At 43.5% G+C, this 13,406-nt stretch overlaps 1 protein-coding gene across 1 annotated transcript; it reads right to left on the reverse strand.

Annotated features, from left to right (window-relative positions):
* Positions 1-1,240: 1,240 nt before the first annotated feature.
* Positions 1,241-12,035, reverse strand: LOC109927161. Its single transcript, XM_048611827.1, has 3 exons — positions 11,942-12,035; positions 2,034-2,411; positions 1,241-1,794 (listed from the first exon to the last, which is right to left on the reverse strand). The coding sequence occupies exons 1-3, from the start codon at positions 12,033-12,035 to the stop codon at positions 1,451-1,453; spliced, it is 816 nt and encodes a 271-aa protein (XP_048467784.1). The 3' UTR covers positions 1,241-1,450.
* Positions 12,036-13,406: the final 1,371 nt, after the last annotated feature.

The raw sequence follows: 13,406 nt of genomic DNA on the forward strand, positions 1-13,406 counted from the left end.
GGCATTCTGTGCCATCCTAGGTCATGTTCGTCCAGGACTTACAGACTAAGATTCCCCTACACCCTCTCAGAATTTTTTCCATTTTTTAAATGGTTCCAGATCCCACTTTATTGAACTGGTCCCTCCTGGAAATTCCATTCCTTCAACTCTTACCTTTTAGGGGAATGTTAGTAGAGCTTTCAGAAAATCCCACCATAAACCCTTCTCATTTCTTTAACTGTTGATATATTCTCAAAGCCCATCTATTTCATAAGGTTTTCAGTCATGTCGTCTCTCACATCATGCAATTGGTTTTATCTTTTCCCTCTTTGTGCATAGCACGTTTGAGAAGTCGTGTGCATTAAAGATTCAATGTGCCCTTCAGCAGTGAGAATACTTTTAAAGTTTAAGTCACCATAGTCCTAGTGAACCATTGGGCTGCTCTCTCATTAAAAAGACAACTAGTGCTGTTTTAGAGACAACAGTGTGGAACTGGAGGAACACAGCAGGCCAGGCAGCATCAGAGGAGCAGGAAAGCTGATGTTTCGGGTCAGGATCCTTCTTCAGCCTGGCCTGCTGTGTTCCTCTGGCTCCACACTTTGTTATCGCTGACTCCAGCATCTGAAGTTCTTGCTATCTTAGTGCTGTTTTAACCTGAGGCTCACCACATCTCAGGCAAGGGGACAGTTTGAGGAGAGTTTTTTTTTTCCCCACACTAACCTCAGCTGGTGTGAGAATTGAAGCCACTGGCTCTGTCACAAAACTAGCTGTCCAGCCAACTGAGCTAACCAGCCCCCTTACTGCAAAGATAGTTGTGAAAGATCCTATACAAATGAAAGTTCTTGTCATAGTTTTAAATGTCCTTATAATAAATATGATTCTAAAAAATGTGGTGACTTTCAATGGAGATTATAGTAAGAAACTGGGGTTGTTTCAAAACTGCCTCTGATAAAGTACAGCACAAAACATCAACTCCTCATAAATATGCGTTTCTTTCTTTTCCTTGGCATACAGACATTGTAACTTGCAGCTCTTACACGCAATTTCTTTTACTAATTTAAATTACTTTATTAAAAGGTTCTGGGAAAGAGTAGAAAAAGTACAGCTGAGCAGCGTGGTAAGCTGGCAACAAATAAGGCTCTGGTAACTCTCTTTCTACACCAAATTTTATATTATTCTATCGCTACAGGTATTTGTTGCACAACTTTTTCCCCGAACAAACTTAGAAACCCGTACTTCCAGCAATTAGACAGACCATTTGTTATATTTGATTAAAAATTCAGTTTATTGAATGCAGAAGTGCACATAAATGAAATACTGCACAACAGTATATATTTATGTATATAAAAAACTATTCACAGATACCAGAATAATATAAACGCATAAACACTGCTGCACAGCAGCAAATTGCTGCATCTGCGAACTCATTACCGAAACTCCCTCGGTTTGAGTTTGCAGTAAATCATGAATCTCAGTCACTGAAGGCTGCACTGCAGCCCAGTCCCTCATATGCCTCAAGCTTCAGGAGGCATGTTTCCTGTATGATCCATTCCTCACTAGCTGCCTTTGTTCTGCTTGCAGCTTCTTCTCCTCTTTGCTCAGCTTTCTGGGAATTAAGCGATCCAGCGGCTGCTCCTCGTCCTCCCCGGACACAAACGGGGAGCAGACGGTCTCCACCAGTCCTATGACCACCCCAAAGAAAGCCAGCACCGAGCCCACCACGTAAAGTTTCACCATCTTCCTGTTGGGTTTTTGGCTCAGCATTTCCTTGGCGAAGGGTATCAACTCGTTCATGGTTTCCATATCTGTTCCTGCCTAAAATTCAAAATAAAGATGGTTGAGCAACAAAACAATTCCAATTTATTTACGGCAGTTATCGTTAACAGTTGACTACATGTCGCTAATTTTAAGTAATCGGGCATATACATTATAGTGCTTTTGTATCATTTGCAAAAGAACCCAGTCTAATAATGCATCTGATGAGTAAATAAAAAAACATACTTAACAATGTATCTGTCTGTCTTTCAACCTGTTTGAAATAATGATAATCTTACCTGGATTATTTTCCTTGTAATAGTTGAATGAAAGATGCACTATTCCACGAGCTGGTCGACTTTGATTGAGCTCATCGATTCCACTCCCGCACTGTATCAGAGTGTGATGTGGGTGACTAGCAACCACGCCGTCCCTTTTTATCCTAACTCCCAGCGACGTCACGTTCAGCACGTCCGCCTCGCACGTACTGTCCAGGAGCTCCAGGCAAACATGCAGCTTGGTCACGTCCCGTCCACGCCAGCCACAGCGGGAATTGCCCAGCCCCCTTCTCCCACTAAATCCCCAAGTCCTGTGTGCGAGCAGAAATCTTTCATTCAGCCAAAAATGACTCTGAATCTGACAGCTGAAGCAGCTGTCGATTTTAGACAGGCAGATAACTTAAACCAACTTCTCAATCTCAACCTTAAATTGGTAAGACCTCTCCTAAATTTATATCATGGGGTGCTTGCAGATCAATAACCAACGGATCTAGCCCAATTTGCTCTCTGTCTCCGAATAACTCTCGTTCTGAGTCAGAATGACGTAGGTTTTGACTAAAATAAAATGTTGCAAGTGCCGGTAAATCTGAAAAGCAGGAAACGCTGGAAATATTCAGCTGATGAGGCTGTGGAGAGAATCAGGCCAATATGGGAAAATAGAAATGTAATAGGTTTGAGCAAGTGAAAGAGAGGAGGGCAGTGGAAGAGCAAAAGGGAAGGTATGTGATGGGAGTGAAGGTATGTGATGAGGGTGGGGGGCCGAAGAGATTAAATAACAAAGGTTTTGTGGAAATGGATAAAATAGAGAACAAAAAGTATGTCCAAATGATGTTTGAATATTTTCATTGAGCAAAATGAAGGATCCAAGAGAGAAAACCAACAAGAAATGAGAATTGAAAAGAAGGCAAAGGTCATGATAGGAAATTGTCCAGACAGCTGTAGAATACAGAACTGAAAGATCAGATGTTTCCTCTCAAGTTAGCATTGTGTTTCATTGGTACATTGACTTTCTTTCATTCTGACAAGTGAGGAGGACACTAGCAGGATGTTGCCAGGTATGGTAGGGTTATAGAGAAAGGCTGGAAAGGCAGGCACTATTTATTAACTGGAGCTTAGGAGTTTGAGAGATGATCTTATAGAGGTTTATAAAATCATAAAGGGTATAGATAGGGTTAATGATAGGTGTCGTTTCTCTAGGATGTGAGATTTCAAGACAAGGGGGCACATTTATAAGGTGAGAGGAGAGAGATTTGAAAAAGACTTAAAGGGCAATTTTTTTACACAGAGGGTGGTTCATGTGTGAACTGAATTTCCTGAGGAATTGGTGGATGTGGGTGTAGTTACAAAATTTAAAAGACACTTGGATATGTGCATGGATAGGAAAGGTTCGGAGGGATATGGGCCAGGAGCAGGCAGATGGGACTAGTTTAGTCTGGGATTATGTTCGGCATGGACTGGTTGGACCAAAGGGTCTGTTTCCATGCTGTGTGACTCTCTTGACAGATGCTCAGGGTCACATTTATGGACTATAAAGAGGTGTTCCCCAAAGCAATCACCCAGTCTGTTCAGAAGAAGGGTCATTGGGCTTGAAACTCTCTTTTGTCTCCACAGATGCTGCCAGACCTGCTGAGTTTCTCCAGCAATTTCTGTTTTGTTTTTTGATCTTCAGCATCTGTCGTTCTTTGTTTTATTACCCAGTCTGAGCCTGCTGTCTCCAATGTAGAGGAAGCAGGGAGCTTATTCCCACTGTCTGCCTCAATCAACATAATAAAAACAGATTACCTGGTCATTATCACATTGCTGTTTGTGCGATCTTTGCTATGTGCACATTGGATGCTACATTACCACAGTCACTACACTTTAAGAAAGTACATCACTATGTGCAAAAGTGCTTGAGAACACAGGTGGTCCGGAAAAGGGCTATGCAAATGCATTTAGAATTTCACTGGAGGTTTTTCATTGAAAACACAGGTGATGAGTTTTTCTGATCACAGCAAGAATGTACAATGAGGCTGAAAGTAAAACAAACTGAGTAACTGTTCATTCATCAGCTACTGAAGCAGTCCATGTCCAAATGCAGCAAGGCCTGGTCAACATCCAGGCTTGGGCTGACAAGTGGCAAGTAATATTGCACCTCACAAGTGCCAGGCAATGATAAGAGAGAATTTAAGCCTTGCCCTTGACATTCAGTGGCATCACCATCACTAAATCCCTCATTGTCAACATCCTAGGGGTTACCATTGACCGGAAATTGAACTGGACTAGCCATATAAATAATGTACCTTCTGGAGCAGGTCAGAAGCTAAGAAACTTACAGCAATTAGTTCACTTCCTGACTCCCCAAAGCTTGTCCATCATCGACAAGGCAAATGTCAAAAATATGTTGGTATATTCCCCACTTGCCTGGATGAGTGTAATTCCAACAACAGTTAAGCAGCTTGACACTATCTAGGACAAAGCAGCTCACTTGATTTGCACTGCATTTATCGCCTTCAATAACCTAGTCCAAGCTCCTCTGAGCTGGTCTGGAAGAATCCCTTGAAATTCTAATCAAGATTACACTTCCATTATGGTCATGGCCATCTCCTCCTCCTATTCAGTCTTTTCCCCCCATTTTCTTGTGCCCTCTGCAAAAAGGAAGTGATAAAGATTGAGGTAGTGAGTGAAAGTGAGCAACTGAGTGAGGGAGGGTGAGTGAGTGAGTAGAGAGGGTGAGTAAATAAATTGGTGAGGGTGAGGGTGAGTGTGAGTGACTGGGTGAGTGTGGATGAGGGTGAGTGGGTGAGACTTAGGGTGGATGAGGGTGTGAGTGGCTGATGGTGTATGACTGACAGGATGGGAGTGAGTGTTTAAATGTGTGGAAACAAGTTACTGTGTGAGATTGAGGGTGACCCATGCACATTATCTGTCACTGGTAAATTGCAACAGGTCACAGTCAAGGATAGTAGGAACTTTCTGAAGAAGGGTCCAGACCCAAAATGTCAGCTTTCCTGCTCCTCTGATGCCGCTTGGCCTACTGTGTTCATCCAGCTCTACATATGGTCACAGTCAAGGTCTGGTGATGTGTTCAGACCCAAAATGATGTCTAGTTATAAAGTTGCTCATTTTTGTAGTTGCTCCTGGAATCCCCTGGTTGGAGGGCAGTAGGCAGAGATGCATTTTCTATTGGGTTCAATTGATCTTTCTTTCTAAGATGTTTCTACCTTTAGAGAGAATCCAAAGCTAGGGGCCTTAAGTATAATACTAAGAAATGTAATAAGGAATTCAGGAGAAACATCTTTGTGCAGTGTAGTGTGAATGTGAAACTTCACACCACACAGAATAATGAAAGCACCAAGTATGGATGCATTTAAGGGGAAACTAGATTACATGAGGGGAAGAGGAATAGGATACATTAATATGATAAGCTCAACTAAGTTGTGAGGAGATTCCTGTGCTGCATAAAAACGGTATAGACCTGTCATGTGCTGTAATTCTGTATATAGAATTTAATATAATCATGTTGAATGACTTCACTTCTAAATTTTGTAGTACCTCATCAAAGTGACCATTTTTCCACAAGATATTAAATAGCAGCCAGCTGTTGTGGAATGGTTGCTGTAGATTCAAATCCTGCCCTCACCTTTCACCTATATGCTTGTACTTTTCTGCCAAGGTCTCTAAATATAGGCCAGGAGCAGAAACCCTGCTCAACCCTCACATCCCTTTCCCCTGGCATTAGATACATTGAAATCATTTTATAACTGCAATGTCACCTTGGCTAAAATCAACTAACGTTCTGAATGCAAAGTCTCGGAATTGGGATTATACAGACTACATGGTTTATTATCATGCAGTGTTTACTCAATTAGCTAGAAATTCAATTTGGCTATGTTGTCTTACTTTGTAAGTACAGATAAATTTCTGCACTCTCTAACTTTTAACAATTTGACTCAAACTTTAGTAAATTGCAAAATCAAGTGACGATTTTATTGATATTTGTAATTGTGTGCCCCGGAACAGCATGCACCTAGATCGGTAAATAGTACATTACTGAATTTTTTCTTCCAAATAGTGAAACTATTACATTTTGTAAATAAGATTATTTACATTCTGCTGTACATTTGGAATCAACATCAATTGTTCTCATTCATCTACAGGCTGCCTATGTAAAAATGAACCCGTTCACCCAAGAAGGGGGAGGGGAAGGAAGGAGACAGGACGGGCTACAGCATCAACATATGTGTAGAGTATCAAATTTCAACAGACAGCAGTGGCAGTAATTTCCCGGTGAAACAATCTGAACTAATTCACCAATCGAACATTAGCTTCAAATAGATTAAAGATCACAGACCCCTTCTCTCTGATGCACATTCTCAACCCATTCAATCTTTAATTTTAATAACTGGGATGTAGTAGCAGATTTATTGCCCACCCAGTTCTAAGCACTTGGATTTGGTGAGGGAAAACAGCCCTAAGGGTAAAGCAGAAAGAGAAAGATTGGAGAATAGACCATAAAACCAGAAGATGTAGGAGCAGAAATAGACCATTCAGCCCATCAGGTCTGTCCATCATTGAGTGAGATTATGGTTTATCTGATAATCCTCAACTCTATGTCCTTGCCCTATCCCCATAATCTTTGATTCTGTTACTGATTATAAATCAGCTTATCTCACCCTTCAATACACTTGATGACCCAATCTTGACAAACCTTTGTGGTAAAGAATTCTACAGATTCACTACCCCTTGAGAGAAGAAAATCCTCCTCATCTCTATCGTAAATGGTGACCCCTTACTTAGATTATGCTCTCTGGTCCATGACTCTCTCACAAAGCAAAACAACTCACCACATCTATTCCAACATCCCTAAGAATGTTTCAATAAAGTCTTCTCTCATTCTTCTAAACTCTAATAAGAATAGCCTCAACCTACTCACTTCTTCTCATCATGCATAGAATCAACCCAATGAACCTCTTGTAGACTGGCTGCAGGGGTCAGAAATAGGGAAAACACTCATGACATGGAGAAAGAAGAAAAATTTATGTGTAGGGAGACTGAGGATTCAGGGTTGGAATGTGAAAACAGTGGGAACTGAGTAAGGAAGGAAAGTGGAAATGGAGATTTGATAGGGAGAGGGAGATTTGAAGGGTTGGAAGGAGGTGGTGGAACAGAGATTGAGTATAGTAAGGAATCAGATAGGGATTTGGGTTTGGGAGATGGTATGAAGAGAGGTAGAAGCTGTGTAGATCAAATGTAGAGACCAGTCTTTTCTGCAGAACCTGAAACAAAAATAGCGGAATAAGTGGGAGAAATATCACGAGAGAAGCAGCCATTAGAATGGTGAGTGAAATCTGAGGATTTTTCTTTAGGTAAACATGGACAAATTAATTCCATTGATGAACAAATGGGGACCAAAGGAGATGGACCATACCAATGGAAAGAACAAAAAAGAAAGAGAAAAAGGAGACCTTTGAACAGAACCAAGGAATGAAATCATCACAAGTGGCTATTGAGGTACAGTCTAGAACATCATTTAAAAACATTAGAAGACATTTTTGAAAAGGAGGAATATTTAAGGCTTGAGGAATTAGGTTATAGGAGAGAGAGCCAACACTAGCACCATGGAGTTGAATGGTGTCCAACTGTGCTACAATTTTAATGATTCTGTGTGAACATTACTTTATTGAATCCAAGCCCAGGGTGTAGTTTATAAATGTTCACGTTAACTCCATGACAATGTGTTCCGGACAACAAGCTCACTGCCCAATGAGTGATCAATGATGGTCAGTGTTGGATGCTTTAGCGTGTAAAGTGCAAGTGCAGATTGTTTCAGACTGAGGTTTTCAGCTCAGAATTGTCACCTTCACATGGGGTGATGGTCCAAATTAGTCTGTGATAGATGGAGAGGGACACGGGGCTCTTTAAAAGTGGCATGAATTGTGAGCCTTACCACAACTTTTGCATTGAGGGTGATTTTGGCTGTACTTGGGGTGACCAACTATGGGCTCATAGGAGTGCTACAAATTACAGGTAAGATATTGTGGTATTAAAGCTATTACCACCTAGTTATGCATTAACTATCAATGAATAAAGTATTAGTGTTGATTATGAGGAATTATGCTGTAACGTCAGCCTCTCTGCTCCTATGATGCTGCTTGGCCTGCTGTGTTCATCCAGCCCTGCACCTTGTTGTCTCGGATTCTCCAGCATCTGCAGTTCCTACTATCTCTGATTCGATTTTAACCCCACTGCGAAGCCTCTTCTAAGGATGCCTAACCTGAAGAAGTTACCCTCCTCCCTCCGGACAAACCTCAAGGGCTCCCTATTTATTTCAAAACCCCCTTCCCCTCCCCCTTTTCTGATGAAGGGTCTAGGCCCGAAACGTCAGCCTCTCTGCTCCTATGATGCTGCTTGGCCTGCTGTGTTCATCCAGCCCTGCACCTTGTTGTCTATGCTGTTACTAGTTTGCTTTTACTTCTTGATGTGACTTCATTTGATGGAATCTTCTTCTATTTGTGATTTTTCTTTGGCAAATCTCTCCCAATCTTTGGTTTAGTTTCTCCTCATCCCTGACCTTAGTTTCCTTTCTTGTCAATCTTCTAGTTCTCTGAATTTCTTGCACTATTGCTTGCATGAAATCATTTGCTAAGACAAAAGAGCATTTGCAGATGTGACATGATTAGAAGTCACGTGATTGAATATTACATTGTAAGCATGTTAGATGATTGTCCATAATGTGACAGCGTGGTCAGATGTCACATGATCAAACCTCCAGGAATGCCTCCAGAGTGAGTTCGCGACTCTGCACACAGGCAAAGAGCACAAATGGCAATCTGATCCAAATGTAGGAATCTGGGGCTTGTAGCAGACTCAGGCCAAATTACATTTACAAAACTGGCCTTGCTTCTTGGTCAATGATAAAGAAATGGTGCTTATAGTTTATTTTTGCTACAGCTAGCCATAAATGTTTCAGAGCTTCTGAGTGGGCACTCTAAAGTTATATTTTCAGGGCCAGAGAGGTTATTTTTGTAGTAATTAAGACATATCACACCATTAAAACTTCACTTTCACCTGAATGCAGCAGCCCTCATATTCTCTGATATGTTAAGTGGTTAAGTACAGCAGATTCACACCCTAATGTGGATTTCAATATTTGACTCTATTGCAAAGGTACTATCAGATGACAGCTTGTGGCGGAAAAGACAAGTTAGACAGGAACTTCTAGATTTCTGTACTTAAATCTGTGGACTCAGGAAGTTGTTGTTTGATTTACACTTTAATAACGATGAGTGCTATTATCTCAGTCTCACTCTTAATAAAACTCCAGGCAAATAATGCAGCAAACATATTGATTTAATAGCACCTGAAAAACTTTCATTTCATTGTTTAGAGATTATCAAAAGAATAACCTGAAATAATTAATAATGCATGTTTTATTAATCACATTTGTTATAATTGTATAAAAGAGCTGTTAAAAACTTACTTTCTAACACAAAGTGGATGTGTTCAGGTAAATTAATTGTGATAGGTAGTACAAATGTTGTAAAACCAGATGAATTTTGCTGTTGCCAAACTTGTTTCGTTGTTTTGATTCTCTGAAATGCAACACTTGTGCTTGGAAATGACACCGAGCACCTAATCTCGATCTCATTATTTACAGCAGTGAAATGCCATTCATCATGGCTAAGTAGTGAATGTAAATAAACCCATTCACCCCAGTTCTTGGACAGAATCCAACTTGTGAATTTCACTTGCTGTCCTCCACTTCTTGCCATCTTGAGTCACAACAGATGATACGGGTGGCACAGTGGCTCAGTGGTTAGCACATCTGCCTCATGTCACCAGAGACTGCGTGGGATGCTGTTCAGAGTGTCAGTGTAGACTCAATGGGCCAAGCACCTCTTTCTGCACTGTAGCAATTCTAGATCTTGTACTTCAGGAGGATGTGCTAATTGGTGGCTGCTAAGGAACAAGCTATATTTCTACCTAGAAAATTCACCTGCATAATGTTGCTGCCGTTGGAGCTATAGAAGTCAGAACAAATGAAAAGGCCAGGCACACTTGTATGTTCTGTGCCGCACACAATATTTATGAGGGCATTTATGTTGTTGTGATTTATGTGCAGCAGAAAAGCTAGGAGAGGGCAGATTGGGACATCAGCCATGGTTGACATAGCACACATTCTGAAAATCTGGGCCTCCTGGGTCCAATTAATCCCCTCTCCTAATGATCCTCTGTTTAGACTGTAACATGGTATTGAGATAGGAGCCAGGCTGCAGAGAGGGGAAACTGTGTGTAAAGGAGGAGGCCTTACACACCAAGGTTATTCAGCGATAGTAGGAACTGCAGATGCTGGAGAATCCGAGACAACAAGGTGCAGGGCTGGATGAACACAGCAGGCCAAGCAGCATCATAGGAGCAGAGAGGCTGACGTTTCGGGCCTAGACCCTTCATCAGAAAAGGGGGAGGGGAAGGGGGTTTTGAAATAAATAGGGAGAGAGTGGGAGGCGGATAGAAGAGGGATAGAGGAGAGGATAGGTGGAGAGGAAACAAACAGGTCGAAGAGGCGGGGATGGAGCCAGTAAAGGTGAGTGTAGGTAGGGAGTTAGGAAGGGGATAGGTCAGTCCAGGGAGGACGGACAGGTCAAGGGGGCGGGATGAGGTTGGTCGGTAGGAGATGGAGGTGCGGCTTGAGGTGGGAGGAGGGGATAGGTGGGAGGAAGAACAGGTTAGGGAGGCAGGGACGAGCTGGACTGGTTTTGGGATGTGGTGGGGGGAGGGGAGATTTTGAAACTTGTGAAATCCACATTGATACCATTGGGCTGCAGGGTTCCCAAGCGGAATATGAGTTGCTGTTCCTGCAACCTTCGGGTGGCATCGTTGTGGCACTGCAGGAGGCCCAGGATGGACATGTCGTCTGAGGAATGGGAGGGGGAGTTGAAATGGTTCACGACTGGGAGGTGCAGTTGTTTGTTGCGAACCGAGCGTAGGTGTTCTGCAAAGTGGTCCCCGAGTCTCCGTTTGGTTTCCCCAATGTAGAGGAAGCCACACCGGGTACAGCGGATGCAGTATACCACATTGGCAGATGTGCAGGTGAACATCTGCTTGATGTGGAAAGTCTTCTTGGGGCCTGGGATGGGGGTGAGGGAGGAGGTATGGGGGCAGGTGTAGCACTTCCTGCGGTTGCAGGGAAAAGTGCCGGGTGTGGTGGAGCTGGAGGGGAGTGTGGAGCGGACAAGGGAGTCACGGAGAGAGTTGTCCCTCCGGAAAGCAGATAAGTGTGGGGAGGGAAAGATGTCTTTGGTGGTGGGGTCGGATTGCAGATGGCGGAAGTGTCGGAGGATGATGCGTTGGATCCGGAGGTTGGTGGGGTGGTACGTGAGGACGAGGGGGATTCTTTTTTGGTTTTTATTGCGTGGACGGGGTGTGAGGGATGAGGTGCGGGAGATGTGGGAGACACGGTTGAGGGCGTTCTCGACCACCGAGGAGGGGAAGGTTATTCAGCGAGCATGTTTCCTGCTTCCACATCAGCCAGAGATATACCTGAGTCACATGTGATGCAGCAGGAGGTGGTCACTGATCTGTGACGTATCTACATCCATAGAGTAGGGCAAGGACAATGCTGTCAGAGACCAACAAGTTGACTATGCAGTTCAAGTTCCACCTTTTTCCTAAGTTGGAGCAGGCAAAAGTGCCAACATTTCCCACTTAACTGTCAGTTACTGCATAGGGAGGTGGCAGAGGTCCAATACACCAAGACAAGGGATGTCACAGTCTATACTTTAACGACAAAGTTGCAGGAGAAGATAGTGGGATTATCAGTAATTCAATGAACTATCACCTGCAGGTATGTGATTCTGTGGATGTGATATGTTAATGGAGAGAGGTACCAGAACCACAAGAATTACCATTCCATCAACCGGCAATCAGTATATCTGTGCACGGGATACCATGTCGGTGAATATCTGCTGTCCTGGCAGCAGTCATAATATCTTCATTCTGAGACAGTTGGTCCACTGTTTTTGTACCACCATGACAAAGCATACATACAAAGCTGAACTATTTGTCCTTGTGCATTCCCTTAGTCCCTGCCTTGGTCAAGTTAGAAAAAAAAGTTGGATTAAGATTTTCTTTTATGACCTCACAACATCCCAAAACACTTTATAATTAATGGAGTACTTTTTAAAGTTATTCGTTATTGAATTTTAGGATTAGCATTGCCTGTTCATACAATGCACAATCTCTCAAACAGCAATGAGATAAATGATCAAGCAATTCATACTCTTAGACAGTAATTGAGGAATAAATATTGGCTGGGACATCAGAAAAAATAGGATGAACACACCAGGCCAAGCAACATCAGAGGAGCAGGAAAGCTGACGTTTCGGGACTGGACCCTTCTTCAGAAATGGGGGAGGGGAAGGGGATTCTGAAATAAACAGAGAGTGAGGGGGAGGCGGATGGAAGATGGATAAAGGAGCAGATAGGTGGAGAGGAGACAGACAGGTCAAGGAGGCGGTGTTGGATCCAGTAAAGGTGAGTGTAGGTGGGGAGTTAGGGTGGGGGTTGGTCAGTCCAGGGAAGACGGACAGGTCAAGGAGACGGGGATGAGGCTGGTAGGTAGGAGGTGGGGGTGGAGGTTGAGGTGGGAGGAGTGGTGAGGTGGGAGAAAGGACGGACAGGTTAGGGAGGCGGGGATGAGCTGGGCAGGTTTTGGGATGCGGTGGGGGTGGGGGGGAGATTTTGAAGCTTGTGAAGTCCACATTGATAGTATTGGGCTGCAGGGTTCCCAAGCTATGCCTGCCTTTTTGTAGGATACGTGGAACAATCCCTCTTCCAAAGCCACACTGGCCCTATACCCCACCTCTTCCTCCATTACATCGATGACTGTATCGGCGCTGCCTCGTGCTCCCACGAGGAGCTCGAACAGTTCATCCATTTCACTAACACTTTCCACCCCAACCTTAAGTTCACCTGGACCATCTCTGATACCTCTCTCTCCTTCCTGGACCTCTCTGTTTCCATCTCTGGCAACCACCTGGAAACCGATATCCATTTCAAGCCTACCGACTCCCACAGCTACCTAGAATACACCTCCTCCCACCCACCTTCCTGCAAAAATGCCATCCCCTATTCCCAATTCCTTCGCCTCCGCCGCATCTGCTCCCTGGATGAGGCATTCCACTCCCGGACATCCCAGATGTCCTCGTTTTTCAAGGACCGCAACTTCCCCTCCACCATGGTCAAAAAAGCCCTCGACCATGTCTCTCTCGTTTCCCGCAACTCAACCCTCACACCCCCTCCCCACAATAACAACCAAAACAGAATCCCCCTCGTCCTCATGCACCACCCCACCAACCTCCGGATCCAACGCATCATCCTCAGACACTTCCGCCATCTGCAATCTGACCCCAC

Source organism: Rhincodon typus, chromosome 25 (genome assembly GCF_021869965.1).
Source record: "Rhincodon typus isolate 14 chromosome 25, sRhiTyp1.1, whole genome shotgun sequence".
Lineage (NCBI taxonomy): Eukaryota > Metazoa > Chordata > Chondrichthyes > Orectolobiformes > Rhincodontidae > Rhincodon > Rhincodon typus.